General features: G+C 45.3%; 1 protein-coding gene across 1 annotated transcript; it reads right to left on the bottom strand.

The window, feature by feature from the left end:
• Window positions 1-3,090: 3,090 nt before the first annotated feature.
• Window positions 3,091-14,106, bottom strand: LOC134406307 (germ cell-specific gene 1-like protein). The gene is made up of 5 exons (XM_063137664.1): window positions 13,797-14,106; window positions 10,420-10,467; window positions 8,249-8,401; window positions 5,642-5,753; window positions 3,091-3,463 (listed from the first exon to the last, which is right to left on the bottom strand). Exons 1-5 carry the CDS (start codon window positions 14,104-14,106, stop codon window positions 3,112-3,114), a joined length of 975 nt encoding a protein of 324 aa, XP_062993734.1. The 3' UTR covers window positions 3,091-3,111.
• Between the last annotated feature and the right edge of the window lie 4,126 nt (window positions 14,107-18,232).

Below are 18,232 nucleotides of genomic sequence, written 5' to 3'. Positions count from 1 at the left end.
TTTATTAATTATTATTGTTGTCATTGTGGTTATTATTATTATTATTATTATTATTATTATTATTATTATTATTATTATTATTTGAACGTTATTTTATTTTGAGCATTTTCCAAGTATTTATTGTCTCTTCTCTCTTTTTTTAATCTCTCTTTCTTTTTGTAAGAAAAAGGGTGTGTGTTTTTTTTAAAAAAGGGTAAAATTAAATTTGAAATAAAAAAAAATTAAAAGGCTACAAATGAAAAAGCTGTGTTTTTATGTGGAAAGAGAATAGTGTCATTCTACAATTTAAAAATATGATTGAATAATAAAAAAATAAAAAATATTATTTAATTAAATGGCCAGCCATCAGCAATCTCCTGACCTGCCACTCTGAAGCGACAAAGGCACTGATAAGTGTAGTATAAGTGGAGTGTCCAGCTATAAAGAGGACACGGTCCAATGGTGGGCGGGGCCAAAATACCTACATATTGTAGCTTAAAGCTGTTACTGCCAGTTACTAAGCCTTACGAGAGGTACTTCATCCTTTTAGAATGGGGAAGAAACTGCACAAAAGCTGGGGAAAGTAAGGGGAAATCGGGTGGAGAACCCCACGGCAAATTAGGATTCTACTCTGTTATGGCCATGGTAGGGATGATGTGGCCCTCCAGATGTTGGCATGCAACTCCCCTCAGCCCCAGCGAGGGCCAGTGTTGTGTAGTGGCGAGAGTGTTGGACTTGGAGCCAGGAGGTCCGAGTTCTAGTCCCTTCTCTGCCATGGAAGCTCACTGGGTGACTTTGGGCCAGTCACAGACTCTCAGCCCAACCTACTTCACAGGGTTGTTGCTGTGAGGATAAAATGGATAGGAGTGTTATGTATACCACCTTGGGTTTCTTAAGGAGGAAAAAAGGTGGGATATAAATGTAATAAATAAATAGTAGATGGTGGGAGTTGCAGTCCAATATCACCCAAAGGGCTACACATTCCCCACCCCTGTGCTATGTGGTTGATACCTCTAACCCTCCTGCCCACCTTTATCTCTGTTGCGCCTGAAAAACATCAGCCACTTAGCCTGCCTGTTCAGTTACCCTCCCCTTGTCCTTATGAAATGAAGCAAACTGACACTGATTAATTCTTTAATTCCTTTAATCAACCCAAAATTAACAACTCTTGATCTTCCTCGTTCCCCGAAGATGGGAAAAATTACACAAAGCAAAAGCAGATGAGATAAAGCAGACAGCTGCAAACAGGTTTGGGGTGTGTGTTGTGTTGTGTTGTGAGGGCACTGCTGATGGGGCTAAGGCTAGGCCTGGCCGGCAGGAGGAATCTCAGGAAAGGAAAGGGAGACATCTAAGGTTCAATGCCAGGTTGAAATGGATCATATTCTAGGGAAAATTGGGAAGGGTTATACCTACTCTACTACGCAAATAACCAAATATTGTACATACCATATACATAAAGGGCCTCACTCACAGGATTAAGTTAGAGCAGTTCCACAAGAGATAGAAAAATGGCTTTTAATGCACAACTACTCCGAGATGCTCTGATGACTTGAAAAGCTTGACAACAGGACATCATATTAAAAGCGCATCTTATTTTGAGCCATCATTGCTCAAGCTCCTCCTCAGCAAGAGCAAGCCAAGACATGAAACGTACAATAGAAGGCAGAGGTGTGGAAGTTCCCCCTTTGCACAAGTTGAACCAGCCTCTGTTTGGGAGAAGGGGCAGGAATGGGATTTGCAGTGGCAGGCAGGAACATGTGATGGAATTGAAGCGTTGTGGGAATTTGCCCTTCACAACTAGCCCCAGGCAGAATGAAGGGAGATTTGCAGTGGCAGCTAGAAAGATAGCTATGTTTGTGTGATGCAAGCTGCGTTTACTAGGAATCTTATTTACAGACCAGTCCTATGCAGGATTTACTGAGAAGGCCTGCTGAGTTCAGTGGAACTTGCTTACTCCCAAGTAAATGCACACAAATACTGCAGCCTTACAGAAATAGATAATTAAAGTTCCCTGTCATGCATCAACTGATGTTGGATAAGCAGCGGGTTCTGCTGCAATAGACTGAACAGCAGCAAGCTTGAAGGAGATCTATGGGTATCCACCAATATAAATGGATGCTGCAACATCTAAATAACAAAGCTGAATGTTTGTCACAATGGTTGTTTCCAAGGACAGCCTGAAAAATCAAAGGATCCGCAACGGTATTGGGCCAAAATGTCCTACCATTACCAACAGGCAACTGCAGTGCATATTCCAAGGGGTATGCCCCATGATCCTTTGTTGTTTGATTGACGGGTACCAGGGGTAGGGCCTTTTCAGTGGTAGCCCCACATCTTTGGAAATCTCTCCTCAGGGAAATACACATACAGCAGCCTTTCCCCCAACCTGGTGCTCTCCAGATATACAATAACACTCATCATCCCCAGCCAGCATGGCTCTTCATTACTGGTACGGGGTACAATCCACCAGGATATTCTTGTGTGCAGGCCGTCCTAAAGTGAATACATCTACACAAGTGCACAATAATATTCTTGCTCAGCTCCCATTTAATTCAGCCCTAGAAGATTGTGGCCCGTGGGTCAGATCTGCCCATCTCCTACAGTCACCCAAAATCCACCTCTTGAGGTGGCCGCCTCCCTTTGCCTCACAGTAAAGGGGTCACTGCTGGGGCCCACTCAGCTTGCCTGCTGCTAGCACCCCATGCCCAAGAAGCAGCTTAGCCTACTTGTGTGGTTTGAGATGGCCACAGGAAGCTGGTGGTTCTGATTTTGGTGGGGGCGGTGATTCCATCCCAACCAGACAGGAGGCTAAAGGAGCTGTCCAAGGTGCTGGACCCTATCCCCAAAATGGATCCAGCACGTTGTATAGCTCCTTTAGACTTCTGGCAGGTTGTAACTAAAACCCGGAATGCTATCTTTGCCCACCAAAATCGGAGGCATCAGCCTCTACCGGGGATGGCGCTGACCCATGAACACAAGCCCACCTTTTAAATCTGATGAGCTATTGCAGGGTCCTCAAAGAATCTACATTTCCGTGGGGTGTGAAATGGCCACGAGGCGGGATGGAAGTATATTTGTGGGGGGCGACAAGTAGGGACATGAAGGGCTCCTTCTGCACCCACCCACCTCCCTCTAGCATGGCTCCCCATCATCCTCATCGCCAGCATCCCCACTGTAACCCCCTGCGAGCCCGGCGTAACCCCCCGCATAGGCCTTCCGTCCCCCACTGGGAGCCATGGGGCCCGGCGGGCTGGGGGAGAAGTCCAGAGAGTCACTGACGCTGAAGATGTATTTATCCCACAGGAAACGTTCGAGGTCGGGGGCCAGAGCGGGCGAGCCGGGGCCTCTGGCGCTGCCCACCGACGACGCCGTGTGCTTCTCGAAAATCCGCCGCCGGTACTTGAACTCCAGGATGGTCTTGGTGTAGGTGTTGAGGGTGAGCACGGAGGCCGACATGCAGAGCGTGAAAGACAGCCAGGCCATGCTGTGGAGGAGGAGGAGGAGAAGATCAGGGAAGTGGGGGAGAAGGACAGGCCTCAAGTTCATCCTTGCACTGCCTCGTCTATCCCATCTTCCATCAGGACTGGTAACGCTCCCTCCTATCGTTTTTCCAGGGGCGTTGCTAGGTCAGGAAAGAGGAGAAACGGGTCCTCAGGATGCAAATAATTTATTTTCACGAAGCCTGACGCGTTTCAGCCTGTATTTTATTCAAAGGCCTTCCCCAGGGGAGGGGAGGGGAGGGGGCGTTGTTGGAGGATAGTGTCTGCAGAATTTCCTCTTGCAAGATCATTATCTCCTACGATAATCTATGGCGACCGAGTCTTTGAATAAAATACAGGCCGAAATATGTCAGGCTTCGTGAAAATAAGTCGTCTGCATCCTGAGAACCCGTTTCTCCTCCCTCCACCCCCGACCCGGGGTGTTGCTAGGCCTGGGCTCACAGGGACCCATCCCCAAATCTGTTTCCTAGGGCCACACATCTATTCCCAAGAGCCCTGAGTGTCCGTTGTCGTTGGTGGTGGGGTTCTGCTTAATTGCCAAGCAGGGGGCAAATTTCAAAGGGGATTGCAGCTGGGGAGGAAGGGTTAACTGTCCCCTTTCCACATGCTGCAACAGCTCCCCCACCCTCCGCCCCAATCTTTCCTTGCACTGCAATTAAATTTAGGAGGTGGGGTGTGTGTTTTCCATTGGTTTAAGATTATCAGGATGGAAATTAATTGAAGAATTTGTTTTATTTGAGATTATTTGGATGATAAATAAATAGGCTGGCTTTGCCTCCTGTGAAATTTAACTAAATCATAGTAACTATTTCTAAATTTGAATAGATACATAGATAAATTTGCATAAATTTAAGTTAGCATATACAGATTTGTATCCTATCAACCTGGCCTCTAAATCTTTTAAGTGCCTGATAACGTCCCTGCATTTATCCATACATTCTACTTCATCTTTCCATACATTGTTGCTCCTTCTTTTGGTGTCTACATATTAGGGCCATTCACAGCCCAACTCCGGAGCTTATGGGAACGGGTCCCAGAGCTCAGAGCTTTAAAATCGCTCATATATTTCATCCTTAACAATAACTTTATTGGGTGGTTGGTTTTGTTTTGTTTTTTGTCCATTTAACAAATGCAGAAACTGAGGCTGGAAGAGAATGGTTTCCCCCAAACAGCTGAGCTCAAATAATTTGCAAACGTTGTGGTAGTCCTCCGACAGCTCTCCTCCTTTGCCTTTGCTTATAAAAAATCAAATAAAATGGATTTAGGGATTTTAGTGGGGAATAGAAGATGCACATTGGGAATATCACTGTGATATCATGGCTGTACAAATAATCAACAGGATGAAAGATTTCCTTTTTCAAAAGTATTCATTCCTTAAAGTCAATTTTTTAAAGTGAAATTTGAATGCTTTTAAGATAATACAAATTTGAACTTTTAAAAAATTGATCCAGTTATGTACGAACTGAGCCAGTTCGTACATAACAAAAAGCCATAATTGCTGGGAATTCTGGCTCATCAATTAAGAGGGTTATGAATTTGTACTGTGGGGAGCAGCTAAACTTAGGAAATCACTAGCAAGCAAAAGCTTAGTGTTACATCTGAACTGAGATTCTTGGCTTGTTGCTCTCCTAACAAGCCAGAATCTTAAGCAAGGGTTTGCTCTTGGCTTATGATTTTTGTTTGAGATTAGAAAGTCAAGACTCCCAGTTTGAACATAACACTAAGTTTTGCTTGCTGATGGCTTTCTGCTTAGTTTAGCCATTCCTGCTGACAGAAGGATCCAAGAGGGAGCGATTTGGCAGTGTGCATTATCAACAATAAGCCAGAATTCAGAGAAATCCTGGCTTATTGTTACGTGAAAACCAGGCTGTGTTGTCAGGACTGAACAAGGAACTGAACATGGGTTCTATTAGATCAAATTCTAATGCTATTTTGCCACAGGACTCCACTATTCACACATCTATAATGTCTTCCCTTATTGTATAATTCCTGTCTTCCACCCTTGTTCATCCTTCCATCTCTTCTTCCTTCCTTTCCACTTCCTTTCTCATATCACTTCTTTCTCTCCATCCTTAACTGGTCCACAGAGTCACAAGGCAAGATGGCAAACTCTACAATGGAAAGGCCCACAATGCACTCTCCTCCAAGACTTGGTTACTCACCCAAATGACCATCCATAATACCACGTCTGAGGTCTCCAGTCTTTTGGTCCTAGGTTCACAGCCACTTGAAAGACGGTCATGTACATCATATGGGCAACCATGCCCAAGAGCCCTGTTGGGAAGGTCAGGTCAGTAAGAGACATTTCAAAGCATACCCAACCACAGTATTCCTACATCCCAGGAGTGCCCTCCACAGCCACCATACCACTTTCTAGAGCCTGAGCTGGATGGGAATTGAGCCATTCTTGTCCAGCAGAAAGCAAGTTTGGCCGAACTAGGAGATCTAAGTCCAAGGAGTCTAACTTTCTATTTCAGAAATTCCAGGCAGAACTAGGAAGCAAGTCAGAGCTCAAGCATACAAAAACCCAGTTTATACATTCAACAGAATTTGGTGGTAAAACTCTTCATTTAATTTATTCATTTATTACATTTCTATACCGTCCAATAGCTGAAGCTCTCTGGGCAGCTTCCAAAGATTAAAAACCTTAAAAATACATTTTATATATAGTGTAAAAACCATTTACATACAAACACAAAATCTCAACCATTTTCAACAATCAACAATAAGAAAAATCCAGGAATGAACCACATCAAGCTTCAGGGGAGACGTGATGTGAATGCTTTATGGGTTCAATTTTATCTGTTTTTATCCCTGATCATGATTTGACCTTCTTTTAGAATTTTGTCACATTTAGTATTTTGTTTGTGAATTTTCACCATTTTATTCTGATTTATCTGTTTGTGAATCACTTTGGGCACCTGCTTGAAGGGTGGAGTAGAAATCTATAAAATAAATACCTCTCAACAGCACAGAGCCGGAGGTGGCTGAAATATTCGTGCACACATGACGCTAACATGTTGGGAAGAAAGGTTCTGCCAGCTTGTCTCTCTCGCATACTGTTTTGCCTTCCATGGGGAATTTTGTTCAAAGATCTAGGTTCAAAGGCAGTGACCTTTTCTACATGAGGCTGTTGATCAGCTGCTAAACTGCTGTATCTACTTTCAGTTTTATTGCAGAACTGAGATCTCTAAGTGGCACTATGCTATAGTAGAATAGCGCAAATGCACAAAAGCGCAAATTCCACAATTAAATGCTGAACATAAGAACATAAGAAGTGCCATGATGGATCAGACCAAGGGTCCATCTAGTCCAGCATTCTGTTTTCACACAGTGGCCAACCAGCTGTTGACCAAGGACCAATGAAGCAGGACACGGTACAACAGCACTCTCCTACCCATGTTCCCCCGGCTTCTGCCTCAGATACTGGAGGTAGCACATAACCATTAGGGCTAGTAGCCATTGGTAGCCTTCTCCAGGAATTTATCCAACCCCCTTTTAAAGCCATCCAAATTGGTGGTCATCACTACATCTTGTGCATCAGGGCAGCAGACGCAGACTCCATTTTATTCTTCTTGTTGAGATGGTGCAATAGTTTAGGTGAGCTTAAAATGCAAGGTTTTACTAGAATCTCAAGATCCACTAGGGATGAGACAATCAGTAAAGTTCGAGCACATCAGGGTTCTTAGAGGTCCACCTGAAGGCTCAATCCATTTTGTTCCCATCCCGACTGTGAACACCCCCCATTGAAATAGAAAAAGTATGCATTTGGGTGCACATTGTTTTTGAAGTGAGCACTGAAATGCATACTTTTCCTCCACTGACAATGAGCTTTTCTACACAAGGCTGTTCATCATTGCATCTACTTTTGGTTTCATTGCAGAATCAAGATCCGAGCCCTACATAAACAGCTTTTCCTTTCCTGCTTTTCTGCTACATAACCTCTAGGTGGAGCTGTGCTTTAGCAGAATAGCCCAAATACCCAAGCAGAAACAATGTGTTCAGAAATAATACCCCACGTTCCCTGTTTTTAAAAAAACTGGGAAAGTGTTCTGAAAAACAGAAGCAAAGCTGGAGGATCATGTAAAGCACTTGTAAACAACTGTGAGTAAGGAATCATGAGCATGCAATAAATGCTTCATGTAAAAAAGCTCTTGGATTTCTACACAATCATTTTTAAAGTGCCTATTTTCCTAAGTATGCATTTTGCAAACGAGCATCACAAGCTCAGGAAAATGCAAGCTTTGCCCTCATAATGCGCTCATGTTTGTGTTCCAAGGTGTGAAAGGGGCAAGTTCTGACCAACAAATACAAAATCCTCATACATCCCTAAGATGCATCATCAAGTGCTAGATGCATAGTGGTGTTTTAGGCAGTCTTCTGTACACTTAGAATTAAGGATCAGGGTATCTCTGAGCATGTGCACAACCCAAGAACTTATGTTAATTACCAGAACTGAGCCTTTCACACACATTGATTCATTCCTGGTTTTCCCCCAAGCTTTCCTCATTAGAGAAGCCTAATTTAGAGGCAGGGAAAAGCCTTTTAGTTGTTGCTATGGTTAAACCGTGGGTAGTCTAAAACCCTTGCTGGTCTACTGCAAATCCCCGAGATCTACCAGTAGATTTGGATGTACTTTCTATCCACCCCTAAGATAAGGGAAGGAAACTCAGGAACCAGGGAAATGAAATACATGAATAATGGGTATTTCAGAGTTGTATATGGATAGCTGTTGGGCAGGGATGCGTGGGAAGCATAGACTGAGATACCTGAGAGAACGGTGATCACAGCAGCAAAAGCATTGATCTTGAGTCCATCGATGAAGTTGGCATAGTAGACAGCATCCAAGCACATCAACAAGAATCCCACAGTCAACAGGATAATGTAAAGGAATTCTGAGGCAACAGAGAGCCAGAGCACCCCTAGGGGGAAAATGTGGTGAAGAGCACATGGTAAGCCACTGATATATCAGCTATGCATCCCACAGAGCTTTGGGTAGGCATGTCTTCAAACTTGTAAAGGTTTAAAGACTTTTTAAAGCATGCCCATACCCACCTTTGGAATAGATAGAGTCACACATTAAATCTATGGGCCTGTTCAGACAACATGCTAAGCCATGGTTAGAGACGCTCACCGTTTGGCAGCAAGTGGTTAGTATGGTTAAACCCGGGTTATGTAGCCACCATGGTTAGAAAAAACAGTTCACACGTCACTCTAAGTCATCATGGTTAGCTCAAAACGCTTAACCATCATGGCTTAGCATGATGTCTGAACAGGACCTATCTATCCATCCATACACACACACATACACACTCACAATTTGTGTGTATCATGTAGTATGATACCGGAATGGCTAGACCAGGAGATCAAGGGGGGCAATTAGGATAAGTTGAACTTGCAAACAACTCTGACAGAATTCTCATTCTCATCACAAAACTAGAATCACCAATGTTCTTTGGTGTGAGGGAGCCATGCCAGTTCAAACGTTACAAAATTGCTTCTCGCTGTATATGGGGGACAGACCACAGGTCAGTGGTGGCACGCCTTCTTTGCATGCAGACAATCTTGCTTTCAGTCTCCAACATCAGTTTTAAAATATTTTACAGGGCCGGCCCAACCATTAGACAGGATGAGGTGGCTGGGTCAGACGGCAGATGCTGGGAAGCAGGGCGTAGCAGAAAGTACTGGAGGACAGAGTTGTATGTGCTTTGCAACCTCCCCTGTGGCCTCTAAACCAGTCTGCCTTCGCCAGAGTTAAAGTAAGATTAAACTGCCAGTCTGGACAGCTTTTGTACATGGAAGAGGAACGGTGCGCCATCTTCTCCTTCGCCTCAGGCAGCAAAACGCTTTGGGCTGGCCCTGTAGGGCAGGAAAGACTTCTGCTTGTGACCATGAAGGACTGCTTTCAATTGTACTCATGTAATAGGGGTACAGAACCTCTTTCAGCACATTTTGGAAAAGCTCCCGGGGGCGGCACTCCAGTAGGAAAAAGGGGAGGAGCCAAATGCAACAGGAGGAGGGAAAAAAAAAACCCCAAATGCCAGCATATGTTAGCGTAAACACTCACTGCCAGTAATTAAGCCTTAGGAGAGGCATTTCAATCTTTTATTTATTTCATACAATCATAGAATAGCAGAGTTGGAAGGGGCCTACAAGGCCATCGAGTCCAACCCCCTGCTCAATGCAGGAATCCACCCTAAAGCATCCCTGACAGATGGTTGTCCAGCTGCCTCTTGAAGGCCTCTAGTGTGGGAGAGCCCACAACCTCCCTAGGTAACTGATTCCATTGTCGTACTGCTCTAACAGGAAGTTTTTCCTGATGTCCAGTCGGAATCTGGCTTCCTTTAACTTGAGCCCGTTATTCCGTGTCCTGCACTCTGGGAGGATCGAGAAGAGATCCTGGCCCTCCTCTGTGTGACAACCTTTTAAGTATTTGAAGAGTGCTATCATGTCTCCCCTCAATCTTCTCTTCTCCAGGCTAAACATGCCCAGTTCTTTCAGTCTCTCTTCATAGGGCTTTGTTTCTAGACCTCTTATCATCCTGGTTGCCCTCTTCTGAACACGCTCCAGCTTGTCTGCATCCTTCTTGTTTGCTTTATTTACAGCATTTATAAACTGCTGAGTATAGTAAAATCTCTCAGCAATTTATTTATTTTAGAATAGTGGGAAAGTTGCATAGAAGCTGGGAACCCACCAAATGATTGGTGTCTGGGGAGAAGGGAGTGTGACCAGGGGAAGGGAGCATGTCCATAAGGAGAACGCTGGATTGGGACCCCAAGAGGGCCTGACGCGTTGCACTCATCCACTGGATAATACTCACTCAGCTAGGTGGACCAGCGGTCTGTCTCAATCTAAAACAGCTTCACGTATTCAATCAGTTTGTATCCATTTTGCACGTAAGCAACTTGGCCTGCTGTTTTTTGCCCTTCCAAATTCTCACCTTTTTCCGACTCTGGGGGTAGCTCAATGAAACTCCGGCACTTCTCCTCTGGCGCAATTGGAACAATGGAAGGAGACAATATTAGTTTAGCCAAAGCTGGCGCTGAACAGGACAATGACTTATTTCCAATATTTGTCAAGACCCCACCCCAGAGAATGGGAACTTTCCATTCCTGCTGTCCATCCAGCCTTGAAATGCAGTTGTCTCTGAAGTGACAGGCAGCTTTGGCTTCATTTGAGCCAGAATACAGCTCCAGAACTTGTGAGGGTGGGGGAGGAGTAGGACAATGCCAACAACACATGGAGTGATCTAATATTAGGGGTAGAAAACCATGAGGCATTGGACAATGTGAACAAGAGAAGCAGATACAGCATGTGATCCAAGAGGTGCATCCCAGAATGCCTTGCAAAGTAAGGGTGTGGGCCACAATCAAAAGGCCCTGCCCTGAATCCCCTGTAACTCCCACAACATAGCTTGAAGAGTCCAGTCCCCTTTCTGATCTCATATGGGGAGAGCACGGTCTATGAATGGCTACATAGGACCCATGTTGTTTAGGAGTTTCAAAGCTCTCCAGAATATGGTCTGATTCACACATTATCCTTGATGCCCCCTCTGATTTTTGGGGGTGAGGGAGGGGACTGGTTGGTTCTAATGCCATTTAAATTTACCACAGTGCCTTGGAGCAACACTACCTAACTCTTTCCTCTTCCCTCCGCATTCCTTTTTCCTTGTGTGTTGTTTGTTTTTAGATTGCAAGCCTGCAGGCAAGGACTGTCTTGTTTTGCTGATTATACGCAAGCCAATCTGGGAGTCGTTTCGGCTTAAGAGTGGGATAAAAATACTTAAAACAGTAAATAAATAAATAAAAATGGTGGCCAAACCCAGCTGCCAGGTGCTGTCTGGAGCACTGCTACTTGACTCCCACTGAGCCGGTGGCCTGGGGGCCACCAATTAAGGATGCGCCCCATCAGGGGCCCTTTCGCCCAAGGTCTCCCCTTGAACCCCAGCTGCTGAGAGGGACTCCGCTACTGAGGCTTGTTTCCCCATGAGCTGGCCCAACTTAATCTGCATTGAGTCAGGCCAGTTTGCAGGTTTTCCGTGTCTTTTATTATTTGTATAAATAGAATTTTGCGCAAATTCCAGGCAAAACGTGCAAATTTCTATCCACGCAAATAAAACCACAATGGAAAAGCTCCTGGAATCTGGGAAAAACCACGTGGCTCGGCCTGCAAATGCAAGCTGAGTCAGGTGCTCAGTGGGAGTCTGTCGAGCCCCCAAAGGGCCAGATTTCGCAGCAACAGACATCCCTAGAATTGGGCCTATGTCTTTCCTTGGGTGCTTCCAGATGAGGCTTGTATCACACTATTGCCCTGTCACATTCTTGAGGTGATGCTGGGGGTGAAACGGTTCAGGTGTCATTGTCTTCCACTTGTAACCCTCCCATGTTTTCCCCTCACTTGTTCCACCGTTTTTCTTACCACAGAAAAACCGTTAAGGAAGAAAACATGGAATAGTGCACAGTGCCTTCTAATGGTTAGTGCTAGGGGCCCTGTGTCTGGAACCACCCCTTGTTTCCCCTTTCATATAGGTACCAGCAACCTGCACATGTTCATTGACCATTGGCCCCAAAGGTTCCCTAATTCCACACTGTTATTTGTGCCTCAAGTCTTTTTCCTGTAACTGAAAATAGACTTTCTCCATGCAATCCATCAGACTGGGCCTGTTCAGACAACATGCTAAGCCATGGTTAGGCCACTAACCCCTTTGCAGCAAATGGTTAGTGAGCATGTTTAAACCATGGTTTAACAGGTTAAACAGGTCTGAACAGGGTCAAAGTGTTCAGGTTGGCATTGCATTTATGGTAGGGGTGGGCAACTTGTGGCCCTCTAGATATTTTGGCCTACAACTTCCATTAGCCATAGCCAGCACAAGCAATGGTGAAGCATGATGGGAGTTGTAAGCCAAAACATCAGAAGGAACACAAGTTGCCCATCCCAGCGTTAAGCAAAATGGGTTGGCAGCCTCAGGCAACAAAATTCTGAGTGGTATTAAACTGTTTGAGTTTGGGAGCTAAATAGTCATTTAATTCATTTGCAGACTGAGGAGGAAATTGGTCCTGTTGTCTTTTGTTTTCCAAGTCTCTCCTCAGGACCCCAGTTCTAGAACTACCTCAGGGCTACATGACACAACATGGCCGCTAGGCGTAGGCCACTTTTAAATTGTTCCACATGAGTGCCTGTCATCATGTGAAGAGCCCTTGGTTGCTGGCAGCGGCTCACTATACAGACTGGGAACTTTCCACCACACCTCAGTGAGAGGCTGCTGGAGTGTGAAGAAAATGCCCATTCACATGGCAGTGACAGGCTGCAGAGCTATTGGCTCCACCATGTCAAAGAGACCCACAAGAGGTCCAGGCAGACATTTTTTTAAAAAAATTCAGACACCTGGAAGAGGCAGGAACAATGGTTATCAAAGAACTTGTAAATAACTGGTGAAGAACGGAACAATAAACAGACATCGTATTAACCAATATCACAATAACAAGTTAATAATAACTAACAATAAATCCTATTGCTATAAATAGTAGGAAAATTCTCTTTATGTCCTCTTTTTTTCTCACACCCTTTTCTGACTACACCCTTTTCCCCTCACAAGCTATCCTAGCTGACATTTCTAACTGCCTGGAAATACTCCTGTCAGTCACATGTAACAGTGCTGTTGCTGTTGCTCCCTCTAATACCAAACTCAGCTGGTGAGTACGGACAGCCAAATTGGAGCTACTGAGATACAAGGAGCTCTCAGCAAGCTTGAAAGAACCCCCCAAAACAAAGTCTGGGGGGAGAGAATTCAGGAGGCAGAAAAACTACAAAATATCCTAATGAGGATTGAGCATGCTCCAGGCCCCAAAACACAGAGTGTTGGATCCATATTTAGGTGCATGAAATGATCCCTCCCCATACAGCTATGCTGTGAACTATGGGGTGGGGGTGAATGAGAAGGGTCTCTGAAAATCAGATTCCACCCTGTATCTCAGGGATGGGATATGGAAAATGAAGGGTGGTATGGAATAGAGTATCCTTGAAGAGGACATGGCTGGCTGGCTGGAGCCCTGAACAGGAATATATCACATGGCAACTTGTTATAATATATTACATGTTTTGTATCTGGTCAAGAGGGCAGGGCTCCTGCAGCTTTAACTGTTGTGATGAATTTCACCAGATGCTGCAAGCATACAAAGGACACCTGCTGAAATTCCCTTTTCTATACAACTGTTATGGTCACCCTTATCTTTGTGCCCTCTGAGTGGGGTCCTAACACTCATTGCCATCATCATAGCCATGACATCTACTGCTCTGAGCTGTGCACCCATTTTGTACCTCCATGATGTTCCTCACAGGAAAGCCAGAAGCCCGTGTGGAAATACCGAAAAGCATACTTGTCTTCGCCCGTCTCCCAGATGTACTGGACCACATGAGGATCCATAGTCACGTTCCCGTCCATCGTCTCATTGCTGTTGACAGGCACACAGTTCCCTTTTTTGACGGCTGAGAGGCAGGGGGGCTTTACCACCTTGTGGGTCCCTTCACACCAATAGCTGGTGCAGAACGCCGACACGGAAAAGCAGAGGGCAAGAGAGTTGAGGCCCAAGGAGAGCATCGAACGAGACTTCCGGCTCAGTTTAATCATTGTCCCAGTTTTCCAAGTTATTGCAGGATCCGACGGTTCTGCTGCTTGAAGCCAAACCTAAGTGTTCAAATCCACCCTACTTTCCAGAAAACGGTGTTCTATTGGATAATTCTTGTGTTTCCTCGTTTTAATGGATAGGAGACCATTTGGAACAAACCTCCATTTGCAAAGAATAAGAAAACTGCCTCTCTAATGCCATGATTTTCTCCTTATTAATATGAGGTGGACGATCAATTAAATATGTCCACTGTAAAGCAATAAGCCACAAAATGAAAATTGGGTCAGAAATTAAACTCAGCCTGGGGTTCTGTTTTTATTAGGGACTAGTTACTTGAGAATGCAAGGGGTGGCATCAGAGACCTCCAGGGAGGAGAGTGGGAGTTCTCTGGGAAAGAAGAGAGGGTAGACAAATGAACACGATAAATCTAGGAGCCACAACTCTAAGGCGCTCTAGATGATTTCTGAAGGGTTCTGGACAGATTAATTATTGGCAGACAAAGTAGCTTGTGCTGAATGCTTTAAAGAGATATTTCAAATTCTCTCTGTCTCTCTAATTGCCAACCTTTTCCCCTCTCACTACTCTATTAATAAGAAAAAAGTAATTCAATGTCTTGTTAAAAAGTAGTTATAGGCCATTTGCCCAGATTAAACAATCTTTCTAATTAAAATGTTAACTCGTTTAAGATTGGAAAAGAGTGCTGAGGAGCTTAAAGGAGATGGGTGGGAAGTATTTTAGAATCATTTCAGATTCCTTGCCCACATTTTCTCGACTAAGAAAGTCTCCTTTGAACAGGCAGAGGGGTCCCCCCCAACATTTTGACTTCCCCTGTGCCCCCCCGCCCCCCGCCCCAATGCAACTGCTGTGGTCCGAATCCTGCACAGATGCCCTTGGAAATATGAAGCGTGGAAACAGTTCCAAAGTGCGAAAATCTCCCCCTTAGGGTTAGGAAATCAGCTTAAGAAATGTGAAAGGCAGAATTCCCTCACAATTCAGAGTAACTGTGTAAGCTACTCAAAATGTTGCTATGAGGCATTAAGGAGTTTGGTGCTTGCTGGTTCTGCTTTTCTTCTGCTAAGTGAACAACTAGTTTTTTGAGGGGGACATTCTGAGAACAGAGAAAGGGCCAAGTTTACAACTCCTAGTTTCCAAAGTGACTGGCGGGCAACAAGTCCTGTTCTATCACATAACGCCCCTCTTTTGGCTCTAGACTGACAATATGGGGGCCAGGTAATACCCCACAATGTGGCATCCAAATTTTGGTCAAGAGGCCTACAATTGCCGTTCCTTTATGACTCAGTCTCCGACTCACCCACAATGCTTGTTCCCTGTGGTGGAGAGACAAACCTAGACATCATGGCTCTGCACACTCTAAAAACCACGTACCACCCTCTGAAATGTCCCTCAGTTTTCATTCATACAATTTCATCACTCCTGTCTGGTTTTGTTTTTTCTTCTTCTGGCTTTCCAATTCTATTAGAAACTGCTTTCAGATTCTGCCTGCCTACACAGGGTTAGTCCTCTGCCCCCTGCGCCACACAGCTGTGTCCCTTTTGAGATCAGACAGCTCTGAAGGCTGTTTGTTCGTCCTCCTTTAAGAATTATATCCTAATCCACTTTCCCCCTGGCACGAAGGAATCCACTCTCTTCCCTTCTGTCCTGAATCCATTGCCACTTCCCTTCAAAAATTGCCTCCGGTTCTCTCCCAAAAGGTTGCAGGGAAGTATGCGGCTTGCTGAATCTCTTGAATCTCTTCAGCGTCTTGAGATCTGCTAAGTCACACAGCTGCCCAGAAAGGAATAGCAAAACCCAAAGTTTGTACGAAGCTGGAGAATAATAGTGCTTTAAAGAGAGAGAGAGAGAGAAGGCAAGAGAGGAAATGTCCTTTCTGAAGGTATGTTGCTTTGTCAAAGTGTTCCAGTGGTTCTGAAGCCCAGAAAAGCAGCAATTTGTACGACACAAACTGGACAGGGCCTTTTGATCTGTCACTTAAGAGCGTTGAAAGAGCCAGTACGGAAAATAGTCCAAAATGTCATCCATTAACAGTGGAAGGTGACAACGTGGCTCAGATGCTCTAGCTCGACGGAAGATCACCCGATCCTGTTCCAAATGACCCAATCAAATCAGATGCTCTGGAACCTTTGGTTCTCTTTCTTCCGAGGACAGGTTGCCCAACAGACTGGAACGCAGGCTTCCCAAGAAGACTTCACAAACGTAAGTGTCACAGGTGTCGTCCTGAGTCCCTCAGTTAGAGACCAACCCCCAAATACTATGTCGAACCAAACGTGGACCTCCAGTGGACAGATGGGCTGCTGGAGGTCTATCCCCAGTGCAGGACTGGTGCTGAGTGGATGCCATTCCAAAAGAGCGACGGGAGGAGCCTTCGGCAGGGAGAGTCAAAGAGAAGAGATGCTCCCAAGGGTTCAACATGTGTTAAACTGCTCTCCAGGCGCTGCGCAGCAGGAAGAATGAAGAGGTTCTCTCCAAGCCGGCTGGGCTGAGTGGAGAGGTGGCATAAGCGGTGTGATAAATGAGCAGGCAGCGGAGAGCTCCGGCACCCTCCAGTGCGGTACCGTCCCTGGGGGACAGGAATCAGGCAGGGAAGAGCGGCAGCCGCTGATTAAAAATCCTCTTCATTAGTGCCAAGGGGGTACCGGTGCCAAGTGCTGGGGATTAGCATCTAATAAAGGGGAGGGGAGGAAGGGAAGGGGAAGGCTTGGGAGAGCGACTTCCCTTTGCAATCGGCCAGCTCCCAGGAGAGGATGAGGAACTGGATGCAGAGATGAGGGAGCAGCTGGGGTCAGAGAGGCGGCGGCATGGACGGAGGCAGAGAAAGAGGATGACAGGGAGGCAAGAGGGCTTGGGAGAGAGAGAACGGAGAGAAGTGGGTAGATAGAAAAGCAAATTGTATGCAGATATAGGGATAATGGGAGATCGATCAATAACCAGTGGGAGACATGCATGTTAATGGGTGGACTGATCGATGCCACAGATAGATAGTTATTTCAGAAATGAAAGCTTTCCCTGAAACCTAGATCTTCAGTATTTGGGGGTCAAACATTTTTTTAAAAAAATTCAAACAGATACTCAGATGGTACCAAAGTAACGTGGTTGTTGACGATGCCTGCAAGTCGCACATGCTCGCAAGGGTGTAGCCTTTTGTGAATTTGTTTGTCCCTGTCCTTCCCACCACTCCTGTCCCTGCACAAACAAACAAAAATATTTACATGAAAGCAGGGAGGTTGGGAAGTGTCAATATATAGAGATGCATTGATGCACAGACAGGCCAACATGGAGAAAAAAATATATCTAGGGGTGCAGTAGATATGAGCATATAGAGAAGGGTGGGTGGATTGATGAATAGACTGACTGCTAGCTGTGTGTATCCAGAGAGAGAGGAGAGGGAAATTCTTGTGGTGAAACATTTGGGTTTTCTTTTTGTGCACGCTTTTGTTGAGTGTCGTGACTGCTTTATGTGTGGCCCCATCTCCCTTGCTCATCCCTGCCCCATCCCAATCCTGGTTCACCCCTGCCCCAAGTTCACAGTCTTTAATTTTGGGGGCCATATCTCTCGGGATTAACTTCCAGCTGGCAATAAGGAGATTTTTGTGTGTGTCCCTTTCATTAAGATCAACATGTTAAAGAATCAAACCACTTTCACCAAAGCCGGCACAGACTTAAACACAGCAAAGTAATTAGAACAGAGAGGATCTAGCAGGATGGGCTGGAAGCCAGAACTCCAGGCTTCTTTAAAAAAAGAGGGGGGGAGCATGACTGTGAGGCTACCAGATTACAGCAGGAAGACTTACTGAGGGCCACCTAAATTCTGTGGGGAGTAGAGTCTAGTCAGAAGATTAAGGGGGGCAGCAGTAAGATGACCTGATGCAACAGAGGACAATGGTAGAAGAGGGAATTTCACTGGGTACAGCTTTTCACCTCTTAGTGCCACAGAAGGGGGGGGGGGGTTACACCTCCAATGTAGGAACTTGCTATATAAACCTACAGACTACTTGTCAATTTAGCCTAGTATTGTTGACACTAACTGGCAGCCATTCTCCAGGGTTTCAGGCAGGATTCTTTCCCTGCCCTATTTGGAAATGCCAGGGAGTGATTGAACCTGGGTCTGCA

The sequence above is a fragment of the Elgaria multicarinata genome, chromosome 11 (assembly GCF_023053635.1).
Source record: "Elgaria multicarinata webbii isolate HBS135686 ecotype San Diego chromosome 11, rElgMul1.1.pri, whole genome shotgun sequence".
NCBI lineage: Eukaryota > Metazoa > Chordata > Lepidosauria > Squamata > Anguidae > Elgaria > Elgaria multicarinata.
This window is presented reverse-complemented; position numbering and strand designations above follow the sequence as displayed.